Source organism: Tribolium madens, unplaced genomic scaffold, assembly GCF_015345945.1.
Source record: "Tribolium madens isolate multiple individuals breed KSU strain unplaced genomic scaffold, Tmad_KSU_1.1 Scaffold_71;HRSCAF=194;Tcas5.2_LG6, whole genome shotgun sequence".
Taxonomy (NCBI): Eukaryota; Metazoa; Arthropoda; class Insecta; order Coleoptera; family Tenebrionidae; genus Tribolium; species Tribolium madens.
The window spans coordinates 4,421,321-4,436,365 of NW_025401041.1; the positions used below are offsets into that span (position 1 = coordinate 4,421,321).

Consider the following 15,045-nt stretch of genomic DNA (forward strand, 5'->3'; position numbering starts at 1 on the left):
TTTTTCTCACCCAGACAACGCCACCTTTGACACGAATTATTTACCAAAATGTGAATCATCATTGTAAGAATATCGAATTTCGGCTACCAACTGTGCAAAATTGGAAACTAGCTGACGCAAGGGTCACTTTCAGGACCTATTCTTATTATTGTCACGGTCGAATTTGAAAAATGCCAAATTTGTTAATTGTTTAATTGCAAATCCTGCTGTCAGTGATTTTCAGTCACGTTTCTGATGAGTAAAAGCAGGATTGATTTTTTGTTTTTTTTTCATGACAATGTTATTTAAATGACGTAACGATTTATCTATAAACAGCGATGTAAACAACCTCTTAGAACGTATAAGGAGTTGGTTCAGGTCGAAATTGAATTCCTTATTAAACAGTTAAATGCAAATTCGAAAGTTTTTTTAAATAAGCGAATTGAAGAAAAATAGCGATTAGGTTAGGTCAAGAAAAAAATTCCAATTTCTCAATTTGGTTTCCCCAAATTTAAACTAAATTTTGGGTACAATCACCAACAAAATCAATGACTAATTTTATTATAGCGTTAAAAATGATGACGGATCAAAGCAGGCGTCAGTAATGTGTGTGACATTAAACTACAAAATGATTGGCTATTGAGCTACTTTCTCGATGCCCCGCCCATCACATTTTCCGAACCACCAATAGGACGACAATAGATAATAATGACATTAAAACAGTTGAATGCATTTCCCTTTAATTTTCAAACCAATGAAAATTAAAGGGAAATTACCAGCAATGGGTGGAGTTACAAGTGAAAAATATACTCCATTTAACAGTTTTATCGCTTTTTTAATAAAAAATATGTAAGTCCAATTTTGGTTTCTAAGTCAAATTTAGTTTTTTAATAATTACAAATAGCAAAATACAGGTGTGTCAGAACTCGCGCCCAAGATAAAAAATTCAAGTAAGATAAGATACTAAGAACATGGAAAAAATGAATGAAATATAGGGTGTTGTATTTGAAAAGGTCAAGTTACTGCCATTTGTAATTTGTTATTTTCAAAAAATCGTAGTAGGCGATGGAACATCGACTCAAGGTTCGCCTTTATCTCTAAAGATGAGCTAAACCTAAAAGAATCGACTAGAAAAAAGTTGGTTACGTTATCTTGTATAGTTCTGAAGTTAGAATTTTTTCAGTGGGTCTATGCACGACGCTATTTTGACACATAAATTGACATAAGTCAAAAACTATTGCATACAATTCTAAGAAACTGGATGCGTTATATCGAGAATTTAGTGGCAAATTCAAAAATGTAACAAAAATTGGGGGTTTTTATTTAGAAAACAAAACTTACGTTTGTATCTTATTTCGGGACATCCTGTATTAAAAAGAAATATTTTTGAAATGTACTTCATTAAGGAACCTATCGTTTGAAAAAAAATCAAGTCGATAGCTTGTATAGAAAAAAAGTTATGAAGCTTGCACGTACCCCTGGGTCACCCTGTATACAGGTGCGCGAGAACTCGCACCCCAGAGAAAATTTTCAAGTAAGGTAAGATACCAGGAATATGAAAACATTGCCTAAAAAATTCTATCTGTCAAAAAAATTTGACATTTATTTTTTGACATTTGACATTTTTTTATATCTAGGTATTTAAGGATAATGATGATCTTGTATATGTTTTTTATAATTATTTGCCACAAATAACATTGAACTGAGTTACAATTTAGGATACAGCTTCCTTGTTTCCTCTTTTAATAGCCTATAGCAAAAAAACTTGGAAAATTATTTTTCCAACAGAAATAAATAGAGTCAAAGTGCAAACTTTAAACCCTCATAACTTCGAAATTTTTATAGATAAAATTTTTTAACATTTTTTCCATGTTCCTGGTATTTTACCTTATATGGCATTTTTCTCTGGGGAGCACCCTGTATACTCCATTTAAGTTTTATCGCTTTTTTAATAAAAAAAGTAAGTTCCCGGGTAAAGATATTTTTTTGTGTTAAATTTAGTTTTTTAATAATTACAGATAGCTAAATATGAAATACCTAATAAGAAATGACGTTAAAAAATTTTAATGTAATCACCTTTCTATAGAAATATTTTCAAGTTGATTTTGATAAACATTTGGTGTCAGAAAGATTAATACCGACAAATAAGTGTTAATTTAACTTTCATTTTATGAATTTGGGATTAAATAAAAAACGAAATGACACGCCACTGGTTGTTATTTTTTGCAAAAAATCTGACAATTCCACCACTGCAAATATCACTTGTAAAACAAATTAATCCTAATTTAAAAGAAAGTTTTGTTAATTGCAACAATTGTATAACCGTCATGATACCAAATAAATCATTTAGTCATTTCTATGACACAATTTTCTAACAAATGGTCCGCAATTGGACAAACAAGGACTTCAAACATAACCGTCAAAGTTTATTTGTAAATTTCCCACACTTCCAATTAACCTTCTAGCAATTTTTACCAATTAGAAGAAAATTTATAATAGATTTTATGACATATGAGTAATTAAAATTACAATTAAAGAAACCTTTTAGAGATAAATAATGAAATTAATAAATCGATAATTCCCGAGCTAAAGACTTAATAGCTTCAATTTAAAGAGTTCCGCAAACGTTAGTCACGAAAATGAGTATTTAATTATCCATTTTTACATAACCGCGGAAACCGTGGTGGAATCGCCCCATTTCCACCAAACCTCACCAGTGGCGTAACAAATCGTGAATTTACGACGCGCGTCGAATGCGCCAACCGACGCCTTCACACGGAAGCACACCGAAGGTGAAAAAAATCGGAAAAATTACAAAAATCTTAACCTTAACCTCGCAAAAAACCTGACATTTGACACGTGACTAATGGGGAAAATCTCAAGTCCGGATTGGCACATTGCACCAGTGACGTCACTCCAACAATCCGGTCGATCACACTTTTACTTTCGACGCCAGCTTATCACTACGACCTTGAAACTGACCCAAATGTGGGGGGACGAAGATGCGCAAGGTATAAAAGTGATGAGCTACAGCCGCCTCGGATCAGTGTCACTCTCCTTCGTGTGATTGTGATCGCGAAGTGTGCTGTGGAATTACGTAAGTAGTGAGGGTTCGGCGTTGCAAACACCAAACCTAGGTTAAGAAACGTCAAGTTGGGGTAATTTTATTGCTCAACTCTGTATATTCAAGTGATTGTGGGTTCGTCGCCTCATCCACTGTTGAAATCTCCCAAAAAATCGGTTTTTTTGGGTTTAAGCCTCATTTAGTGTTGAAATCTGTTTTTTTTGGGCTCAACCCTGTATATATTGTGGTTGGGCCTTGACACATGAACCGGATGTCGGATTTTTTCAGTTTGAAATGTCAAAGATGCTCCATTTGTTCGAAAGAAAAAATTCAAATGGGAGAGTAGGCCACTTTGCGAAGGTCGTCGTGTTTTATAACATCTTGTTTGGCATAATAGGATATGCAATGGATTTTGTAAGAAAAACACTATCGGTAATGGACGATAATTGAGAAATTTGCTTTCTTTTTATTTACCGAAAATAGTGATTGTTCCATTGTTTGGCATATCCAGGATGGCCTTTTTGCAAAAACATACCAAATAATAAACAATAGCCTGCGAGATATCTGATTAGAGTAACATGTGGAGGATTTATCTAAAGGAGAGGTTGTGTTAAATGTCACGTCCTAAAAAATTTTTCGATTTTTTGGTTGGATTTTCGATGGTGCTAATAAGAGTAGTGTTATGTAAATCGCCGTATTGACCTTTTAGAATAATAAATAATAGAGCCAAGGAAAATTTATTTATCAAGATTACATATTTACATGAATTTCTCTTGTAATGATAGAATGTAATCGTAAATTGTTGGATTATTGGAGAGGTATTTGTTTGCTTTTTCCAAATGAAATGCCAACAAAGTAAATGATTGTATTAGAATTAAAAATAGTTAAAAAATCACACATTATGTAAGAAATTGAATAATAAAAATTGTTGATTCCTTGTGTGATTTGCGATAAAATCAATTTTCCCACAGAATGTGAACTTCAACACGAACTTTCTCTACCTCTCCATCAGAGTCTTTTTTCTCATTTTAAGAATCATTCAAACATTAAAATGTTTTGCTAAGTGAAGTGCAACAAATGAATGAAATTTTACACTCCGATGAGGAATTTTAAATTTAACCTTGTTCTGTACTTATTAAAAAACATAATTTTACAAATTGCCTGAATACCCTTTTCAATTTAATTTTTCCCATAACATTCATTCTTTTATTTACGATTAATTATTTTTTAATTAAACACTTGAAAAAATTAGTCTTAATTTATGAAAAAACCGATGTAGAACCTGAAAACTCTTCGCATTTTTTTGAGAACAATTTTTATTACTGAAAATTGATCGTTTTTTATTATTTTTGATGTCATTTGTTTATTTATTTTTAATTTTAGTATACAGGTTGTTTTCTTATTATTGAAAAAAATTGCATCCACATATTCTACATCATAAAATAACACTAATTTGTCAAATAAACGATAGTCCTATAACGCTTCGTTACGGATATACAGGGTGCGCCAGAACTTATAAGATAAGATCCCAGGAACATGGAAAAAATGTTAAAAAAATTTTCTATAAAAATTTCGAAGTTATGAGGGTTTAAATTTTGCACTTTGACTATTTATTTCTGTTGGAAAAATAATTTTTCAAGTTTTTTTTTTGCTACAGGCTATTAGAAGAGGAAGCAAAGAAGCTGTATCTTATAAATTGTAACTTTGTTTAATGTTATTTGTGGCTTTTATTAGCAAAATTTGTGTACCTTTGTTAATAATTATACAGGGTATAATTATTATTATGTATACAGGGTGACCTAGGGGTACGTGCAAACTTCATAACTTTTTTATTCAAGCTATCGACTTGATTTTTTTTAACGATAGGTTCTTTAATGAAGCACATTTCAAAAATATTTTTATTTAATACAGGATGTCCCAAAATAAGATACAGAAGTAAGTTTTGTTTTCTACATAAAACCCCCCAATTTTTGTTACATTTTTGAATTTGCCACTAAATTGTCGATATAACGTACCCAGTTTCTTAGAATTGTATGCAATAATTATAAAAAAAACATATACAAGATCATCAGTATCATTAAATAGACATAAAAAAATGTCAAATGTCAAAAAATAAATGTTAAAATTTTTTGATAGATAGAATTTTTTAAACATTTTTTCCGAGTTCCTGCTGTCTTACCTTACTAAAATTTTCTCTGGGGCGCGAGTTCTGGCGCACCCTGTATAGGGGGATAAAATTTCATAATAAAAATTAAAATTTCTATTAGTTTCCCCAAAATCACTTGAGTTGTTTTTAAGAAAAATTACAGACTTGTGACCCATTAAAGCGCTTATTTTCCGGAAATTACTCTATTTTTACTCTTACCAGTGGCGTGCTTAGAGATTTTTTATGTTTATGTTTTTAATAAGTGTCACATATTTGTTTAATATAAAAATGTGACTCCAAAAAAGTAGCTTTCAATTTTTTTGTTAGTTTTTAATTCTCATTCACAAAATACCACACTTTTTGTAGCACTTTAATTTTTATTAATTATGTATTATTTTCTGAAGATAAATAATTAAAGAAATCTTATTGTAAATAATAAAAATAAATATCTAACTGAAATCTGCATACAATTCTTCATAAAACTTCTAGTTTTAAAGTTTACTACAGGGTGTTTTCTTAATGCATTAAAAAATTGCAATCATTTATTCTACATCGAAAAATGACAATTATAAAAAAATAAAAATAAATCGTGACCTGACCGTTCGCACGCCACTGGTAAGAGTAAAAATAAAGTAATTGATAACTTTATCACTCTGTATATCCTTAACGGCGCTGTATAGACTATACGTTAGTGTTATTTTTCGATGCAGAATATGTAGTTACAATTTTTCGCTATATTACGAAAACACCCTGTATCTTAAAAAGATAAATAATTAAAAAAAAATCTGTTTTAAATCATGTTTAATTACGATTTTGTAATCTTTGTGAAAATTTATTTTTATGATCTCTAGAAAAAAATGCAGATTCAAAACCTGTTTTATATTTTTGCTTATTTTGACATTTATATATTTATCATTCTCTATTCAGCTTTTACGCGATTTATGACACTGCTATTAACCTCCAAACTAAATTGGATTCCGGAGATTTTATTACATAAAAAATCAATTTAAAATTCTGCGCTAATTTGGCAATAATAATGTAAAAAATTACAACTTTTTGACTTAACCCCTCACATCCATAGCCAACTTAAAAAAATTTCTTTTCAGGAAAGAAAATGTCTCCACTATCCCTAGTGGGGATACTAGTCATCCTCGCCCCCTCCCTCGCGGACGTGTCTCACGTCCTCGACGGTTCGGCGCACCCCCCCGACCCCCAAGCCGTCAACCATCTCGCCACCCCTGGTCAATACTGGTGGATGAACTCCGATTCGCCCCTAAAGGCCGCCTACGACTATTACAAAAAATGCAACGCTAAAGGCAACTGCATCACACCTGTGAATCCCGACGCCGCCCCCCAACCCTTCCGGCCCCAACCCCTCGACGTCAAACACAACCCTTTCCTCAATGGTAACTACGACCCTAAACAAAACACCGCTAATGTGAACGAGGGTGGAATTGATATTTCAAAAAACCCGTTTTTGAGCGGGAAAGTCGTAACCAGTGGCGGCGGTGAGGCTGTTGTTAAGGGGCAAGATGGGTTTTTGGGGGTGCAACCGGCTCAACCGTTCAAAAAGCCGGGCTTTGCCACCACTCATCCTTTGGAAGCGAAGAAAAAACCCGGATTTGACACAAGTCATCCCATAAAACCAGGGACGGCGTGTAAGGGGGCCGGATTTGGTTGCGTTGATAAGAAGTTGTGCGTCAATGGAGTGGTGAATAAAAATGGCGAAGGATTGTTGCAGACGAGGAGTGATGTAAGTTTCGAATTTTGTAAAGTCATGATCAGTGACAAAATGGCGAGAAATGTGCTAATAATACGAGGGACAAGGTTGTTAAAAATGTCTTAAGTGAAGTGAAGAAATCGATTTAACATTTACGAGATTTATTATTTTTACGTATTATGAGGTTTTGTTTGAAATTATCGCCGGTAATGTCACTTGAACTTTGGGTTTGTAACCGTTTTGTTTGCGAAGAGAGTTGTTTCATTGTCGTTTAAGAGAGGAAAAAATTATTATGTGGTTATATAAATATTTCGGAATTTATTACCGGCAATTTACACACTTTTTTCACTTCATTGTTCATCGTGCCTACGCCACTGGTCAAACATGAGAAACAAAAGTAAAATTCCACCACGATCTGTATACACACAGTGGCGAAAGATAATAAATGAAAGTGATCCAATAATATCCCACTGCGAGATTAGATTTATTTTGAAGTTACACAATTCTACATAAATCACTTCCCAACCAAAGGATGAAATGACGTATTTCCCGACCTCTAAACTATTACAAACATAATTTTATAGTATTAAAAAATACGCAAGTTTTGTAAAAAGTAAAGTACTTTGTTGTAACGACCACACAGTTATGAATCACCCTGTATAAATAATTTAAGTGAATTAAGTGATGCGCCACTGAATAAATTTTCACAATTTCACAATTTTTTTCTTCAATTGATTTCTTAGTAACGGTTATTAGTTCTAGTAAAAAAGTGGTGTTACGCCAATGGACAAAATAACAAATAGGAAAACCCTTGAAATTCCACCACGGTTTATTGTGCATCTTTTCAAAAAAAAGTAAAAACAAACTGTTGAACCTGTTTTATTACTTATTTTGCACTGAAACTATCCAATTTCAGCAGAGTTAAATAAATAGGAAAAACCCTTGGAATTCCACCACAGCATATTTATTTCCTTTGTTTACATCTGGGTTATTAAAATTCCGACAAGTTCTTCATTCAAAATTTACATTTTAAAATATGCGTAAATAAAGAATTTAACATTAATTTTTTGCTAAACATAACAGAAATTAATTTGAATTTTAGTTGTTCTCATATTAATCACTCCACCACGAATATTTTTTTTAATTAATACACAAAATTATTTTGAACCCAAAAATGAATTTTGTCACCGATTTGACCTTGAAAACAAAATCAGACCGTTTAAATTGGTATTTAAGTCACTAAATGTCAAAATTTTTCCCCTACGGCTCATTTATTGAAAAACATTCTCTTATCATAGGTCACTATGTTCTAGTTTAAATGATGGATTCACACGTGAAATCTCGTCTTTTATCTTAATTACACTTAAAACAATTTCTTACCCAATCTGTTTAAACCGAAATGACATTTAAATCGCACAATTTTAATTGCACCACATCTCAAAAATACTCTTCACTTTCATTTGAAACGCCCCATAAAACGGTCCAATTTTGGGCATTTCCAGGCCGCCTTGGATCCGTTTTCTATTTGAGTCATGCAGTAGGCGCAAGGTTGCGCAGGGTTGCCACCCACTGCAATGTCCCCTCGGCTACGAATCACTGATCTAGGCTACGAAAATCGGTCAGTGCGCCATTAAAAAAAAAAACGACAAAACACTTCTCTGAAAATCATCCTTGAATGTTGATGTCTCGTGACGAAATCAATTCGAAATGTCAGAAGTAAATGAAATTCACAATACTCTGATATAACCCCATGGAATTCGAATTGGGTAATTAGAAATAATTTTTTCTAGATGAGATAAATTAACACGTTGGTATTTGAGGTGACGTAATTGACGAGTAGCCGAAGCACGTCAAAAAAATCAATCACTTTTCTTGCGTAATGAAACGAAGGACTGTAAACAAATCGGACGCCACTGATCTTAATTAATTACCTTAACGACGCGCGACTAATTACTCCCGCAAATAATTGCACAATTTTCGATTTATTTCAAAATGTGTCACCTCTTGATCCCTCCTCAGAGGTCGGCCAGTTCAAGCACGTCATGCTGAGATGGCCCAATAATTTTGTAACCAAAGTTATCTAACAAAAAAACTGATCGACAGGGCTCAAGTCCCTCACTCTTGCATAACTCTCCAGTGATTTCACTCAGCGGAAATCCCCCATATGCACGACTTCGTGATAGAAATTCGACCGTTTTATTTTACTTCCAGGTGCATTATTGTGCCGACGAGGAAGTCTGCTGCCAACTTAATAACTTGAACGAAATCACAGCTGGAAAGAGTTCAGTTCCTGAATCAACGATTAAATTCGCAGGAGGCGCTGGTTTCAGTCCAGGATTCATCCATGTTCAACCCTTAAATGTTCAACCAGATATAGTTTTCGCTGGAGAACATGGACACCACTCAAGCTCCAGTACCTCAAAATCGATCAGAGATACCTCCTTGAGCCCCAATTCGGTATTTTCAAGCACAGTCGATTATAGTGATACGAAATTTGACAGCGATGTGAGATTCGCATCGACTTTCCAAGGACCGGCTTATCTGCCCCCAGTCGCCCCAACTACCCCTTCTAAACTAAAACCCTTCGAACAATCGAGCATCGACAACCAATATGTCACACGACCCACCCCGCCTAAATACGTACCCCCGAGTCCGACGATCCCGACCCCATCTCCAACATATAGGCCTACCCCATCTCCAACATATAGGCCTGCCCCATCTCCAACCTATAGACCTGCCCCATCTCCCTCGTATAGACCTGCACCGTCTCCAACGTATGCGCCGGCACCATCTCCAACATACAGGCCGACCCCATCTCCGACCTACAGACCTGCCCCATCTACAAGTAGAGAATATTTGCCCCCAGTTTCGCCCACTTCAAGACCAAGCACCCAGTATCAACCCTCATATCAACCACCTCAAACAACATCAAGGCCATATCAACCTCCTCAGACTACACCAAGACCGTATCAACCCCCTCAAACAACACCAAAACCGTATCAACCACCATATCAACCTCCCCAGACAACACCAAGACCGTATCAACCACCATATCAACCTCCTCAAACAACACCAAGACCGTATCAACCACCTCAAACAACACCAAAACCGTATCAACCGCCTTATCAACCACCTCAAACAACACCAAAACCGTATCAACCCCCATATCAACCTCCTCAGACTACACCAAAACCGTATCAACCGCCTTATCAACCTCCTCAAACAACACCAAAACCGTATCAACCCCCATATCAACCTCCTCAGTCTACACCAAAACCGTATCAACCGCCTTATCAACCTCCACAAACGTCATTACGTCCATATCAACCTCCGCAAACAACACCAAGGCCTTATCAACCTTCGTATCAACCTTCAACTTCTAGACCAACCACAAGTCGGGAGTATTTACCCCCACAGCCGTCTTCTCCAAGACCTCCAAGTCCGTTCATACCCCAACAAACTACCCCTAGACCAACATATCAACCCCAACCGCGTCCAACGCCTCCTCCATATAGACCTAGTCCCCAACCAAGCTCCACTCCTGGATATCAATACCCCAGTCCTAGTCCTCAACCACCACGTCCGACCCCACCACCATTTAGACCAAGTCCGTCAATTCCTCAACCACGCCCCACTTCTCCTCCATTCCAACCACAACCAAGTCCGACTCCTGGTTACCAATACCCCACTCCAAGTCCCCAACCACGTCCCACGCAACCTCCTTATCGTCCTACTTCTCCTCCATTCCGACCAACTCCATCCATACCTCAATTCCCGTCACCTTCGATTCCTCAATACACTCCAGCGCCACCTCAACCTCAACGACCAACTGGCGGTTATGAGTACCCCAAACCGACCCCAACTTTCGGTTATCCCACACCTAGGCCCGGTGGTTCTAGCAGTAATGTCGATAACCAATATGTACCCCCTCCTAAGAAACCCACTGAGGGTGACCAGAATTCCGATGCTGCCAACCTTGACGGTACTATTTTACGACCGACGACCCCCCGAACCCAATTTCAAGGTGAACTCAACACAGCCCCTCCACCGGGATGTGCCGCTGCTCTTAAATGCGTACAAGAAATCTACTGTACCGCAGAAGGGGTCATTTCTCCAGTACCAGTCGTACTAACAAAAGAACAAGAATTGAGCCGAGTACCGACGACTGTTTGTCAAGATACCGAATCGGGTATCATCGGAAAGTGTTGTCGCGACCCCAACTATAAAGATCCATGGCCATCTGCGAATCTCGTAAATGGGGTAGACGATGGGCAATATAAAGAGGACGACAGTATCGGTCAATATTCACCAGATTTGCAAAGAAATGTCAGATCAGAAAAAGGGGGCCCTCGACAAGACGCCTCAAACATCAACGTAAACGTACAACAACCCCAACCAACGTGTGGGGAAAGACACCAAAACACCAACCCGAAAGGCCCGGGGCCCCTTGATGTCAATTTCGCCGAAATCCCATGGCAGGCCATGGTTTTAAGGGATTCGAATCGCAGTCTTTTGTGCGGGGGGGCTATAATCAGGCGGAATGCGGTCATTACCGCCGCCCACTGCGTCGAAGGGTAAGTAAGGTTAAATAGAAAAATTAAATTTTGTGTTTTTTGACTTACCTGCACTTCCGGTGAGACATTTTTAGCAACAAAATAACACAACACAAACGAATTCGTCCCGTCATTTTAACCACTACTACCAACTTTGTAACACAAAAATTCAAATATTGTTTCGGGATTGAAAAAAACACTTTACACCATTTTACGACAATTAAATAAAACCAAATTAAAAAATTTGTATTTTTTTACGTTAGGTGAGGCGTTTTTGATCAAAAAACAACACAAATTAATTTCGTCCTGTCATTTAGTACCAACCTTGTAAAACCAAAATTTTGTTCCAGGCTTGAAACTAGTGACATTTTGGTGAAAGGGGGCGAATGGAAGCTGGGCATCGACGAGGAACCTCTACCTTTCCAGATTATAAAGGTGGCAGTAGTGGTGCAGCACCCGCAGTACCAACCTGGTTCCTTCCTCAACGATTTGGCCCTCCTGGTCTTGGAGGAGAAATTCCGGCCATCGAAAAATATCGGGACTTTGTGTCTCCCTCCCCCTAACCAAATCCCAACCGAAAATTGCATAGCCACCGGTTGGGGTAAAAGAATTCTCCAACGTGAGTATACCCACCACGTCACGTGACTGGACTGAGACGACTTGATCAAATTTCAGTTCACGCCAAAGGTGCGATTATGCATTCGATAAACGTCAATGTTATGGATAATCAGCAATGTCAAGAGACTCTAAAGAGCAAATTCCAACACGCGGTGGGAAATCACAGTCCGAACACGCTGTGTGGCTACTCGAATATCGACCAGTGCAAGGTTGGTACAACTGCGTGGTGATCACTGTTGCCAACTTTTACTTTTAGGTGGACTATGGTAGTGCATTGGCTTGTAACACCGATGGTCGGTATACCCTCTCGGGGATCTACTCGTGGGACACGGGGTGTAAACAAGAAGGCCAGATTGGCGGCTATGTAGCCCCCGACGTTGATTGGATCAAATCGACGCTAGCTAAGCCAATCACAGAGCTCAAAAAACTCGAAAATTAGTGAGATTAAGACAAGGTTAATAATCAGGGAGGAAATCAAGTTACGAGGGTTAAGCATCGAAAATCGAAAAACTGCCATATTGGACCGTGTAATATAATTCTAATTGTAATTATTTGATTTTTTATTTAATTAGGAGTGTAATACTTATTTAGGTTAGATATTTATAACCAACATGGTAAATAAAATTATTTTAATATAAATGGCGTTTTCGGGGATTCCCTTTACCAACTCATAGCAACCATAAACTAGACTTTTAAGAAAACAAAGATTTTTTCCGATTAAACTAATTTATTCCAACTAATTCTTGTACTATTTTACAATCTCAACGATACAAATGATCGGCGTGGATATTCGCCGCGATTTCCGACTCCCACTTATCCCCATTATTCAACAATTTCTCTTTATTATACAACAACTCCTCATGCGTCTCAGTCGAGAACTCAAAATTGGGGCCTTCGACAATAGCATCCACAGGACACGCTTCTTGGCAAAATCCACAATAAATACATTTTGTCATATCAATATCATAACGAGTTGTTCTCCGCGAACCATCGGCACGTTCTTCGGCTTCAATAGTGATAGCCTTAAATGTCATTTTTTAGTAGTAGAAAAAATACCAAATGTGTTACCTGTGCCGGACAAATCGCCTCACATAATTTACAAGCGATACATCTCTCTTCACCTGAAGGATACCGTCTTAAGGCATGCTCCCCTCGAAAACGGGGGCTCAGGGGGCCCTTCTCAAACGGGTAATTAATCGTGGCCGGTTCCTTAAAAATGTGGGCTAGTGTTACCCCAAAACCGCGAACCAATTCGGTGAAAAATACTTTCTGAGCAGCTCGGTCTAAAAAAAAATAATTGAAACGCCTTGTGGGTATGCAACCCATAATACAACCAACTCAAATTAAAAACTTTTAAATACGCAAATTGTGCTATATTACAATCAAACTTTAATCTGATTTGTAAACAATATGCTTAAACTCAAATACTATCAAAAGTAATTGTTTTTTAGCGAATTTTTCACTCACCTGAAACTTCATTCAAACTCATCCCAGGTTCACCCGGATTTACGTTAATGTAGTCACCTTTTGAGGTACTTTTCAAGCGATTTTGTCCACATGCTCGTAGAAAAATTGAGGGGCGACCAGAGACTGTTATGAAACAAAATTGAGGTTATGTCAATTGACTCTAATTATTTCAACAAAAAAATCATTAAAAAACACACACAAGTACTAATTACGTACCTGATCGACTCAAACTGTACAATTTAAGGGCACCAGACATGATTTTAATCGTTTTTTTGTAATTAAAGTAATTTTTTTGACATTACGCACCTTACGTCAATGTCAAATGTCACGCCGCCCTCTAGCGGACAAAAAAAAGAAAAATAATGAATTTAAATATTTGAAAAAAAATTCATCAAAAAACGCAAACTAGTTACGTACTGATCGACTTTAGGGCATCAAATTTGATTGGTGGTAATAAGAAATTGTTTTTTTTTGTGAATAAACTTGAATTGTGTTGACGTTTGTTTTGTGTTTTCGCGGTTGGCGGCAATTGCGCACCTCCCCTCGTATGTCAGAGAGGTGTGGTGTTATCAGTCGTAATTTTGCTCAAATAAGTGATAAGCGGGGCGATGTCGGCGACTCTACGGCCCTATTTGGCGGCGGTGCGGCACACCTTAACCGCCGCCATGTGTTTGGAGAACTTCTCGTCGCAGGTGGTGGAAAGACACAACAAGCCGGAAGTTGAGGTTAGGTCCAGTAAAGAGCTGTTGTTGACCCCCGTCGTGATTTCGCGAAATGAGAAGGAAAAAGTGTTCATAGAGACTTCAGTGAATTCGGTCCGAATCAGTATAGCCGTGAAACAAGCGGACGAAATCGAGAAAATCCTCTGCAAGAAGTTTATGCGTTTCATGATGATGCGGGCGGAGAATTTCGTTGTTTTGCGAAGAAAACCCATCGAGGGATACGACATTAGTTTCCTCATAACGAATTTCCACACGGAACAGATGTACAAACACAAACTCGTCGATTTTGTGATTCATTTCATGGAGGAAATTGATAAGGAGGTGTCGGAAATGAAGTTGGCGGTCAATGCGAGGGCTCGAATTGTTTCAGAGGAGTTTTTGAAAAGGTTTTGAGGGGGGAAAAGGCGCCCAAGTGTACATAAGTTCTAGATTTATCCAACAGGAAGATTTATTTATTCCTAATTTCAAATACGAATTCTATTTTTACTTATTATATTGTTTCGCCAATAAAGTCGATCATTTTATTAAGAAAAAACGTTTTTCAAACACTTACCCCAGCTTTTCCATCAAGCACCACTACCAACTTCAAACACAAAAAAACACCAAATTTCATTCGACTCGTAAAAATCTCCTTACTCATAGCAAGCTAAACAATTATAAAACACGTTTAAAACGTTTTTTATAGAAATAAGTTTGATTTTAATTACTTTTCTCACCGATTCATTAATTTAAAAACGCAAGCAAGCTTTTTTCTTTCTGTCACAACCACCACTACC

The 15,045-nt window shown here is 37.0% G+C and overlaps 3 protein-coding genes across 3 annotated transcripts; 2 read left to right on the plus strand and 1 right to left on the minus strand.

The window, feature by feature from the left end:
* The first annotated feature begins 3,034 nt into the window (after window positions 1-3,034).
* Window positions 3,035-12,719, plus strand: LOC123009186 (proteoglycan 4-like). Its single transcript, XM_044405319.1, has 6 exons — window positions 3,035-3,076; window positions 6,296-6,942; window positions 9,121-11,483; window positions 11,813-12,081; window positions 12,138-12,289; window positions 12,337-12,719. Exons 2-6 carry the CDS (start codon window positions 6,304-6,306, stop codon window positions 12,517-12,519), a joined length of 3,606 nt encoding a protein of 1,201 aa, XP_044261254.1. The 5' UTR covers window positions 3,035-3,076; window positions 6,296-6,303; the 3' UTR covers window positions 12,520-12,719.
* Window positions 12,720-12,787: 68 nt separating this feature from the next.
* Window positions 12,788-13,900, minus strand: LOC123009192 (NADH-ubiquinone oxidoreductase subunit 8). Its single transcript, XM_044405332.1, has 4 exons — window positions 13,764-13,900; window positions 13,548-13,670; window positions 13,149-13,363; window positions 12,788-13,102 (listed from the first exon to the last, which is right to left on the minus strand). The coding sequence occupies exons 1-4, from the start codon at window positions 13,801-13,803 to the stop codon at window positions 12,842-12,844; spliced, it is 639 nt and encodes a 212-aa protein (XP_044261267.1). The 5' UTR covers window positions 13,804-13,900; the 3' UTR covers window positions 12,788-12,841.
* Window positions 13,901-13,970: 70 nt separating this feature from the next.
* On the plus strand, window positions 13,971-14,804 carry LOC123009193 (actin-related protein 2/3 complex subunit 4). Its single transcript, XM_044405333.1, has one exon. The coding sequence runs from the start codon at window positions 14,156-14,158 to the stop codon at window positions 14,660-14,662; it is 507 nt and encodes a 168-aa protein (XP_044261268.1). The 5' UTR covers window positions 13,971-14,155; the 3' UTR covers window positions 14,663-14,804.
* The last annotated feature ends 241 nt before the right edge of the window (window positions 14,805-15,045 follow it).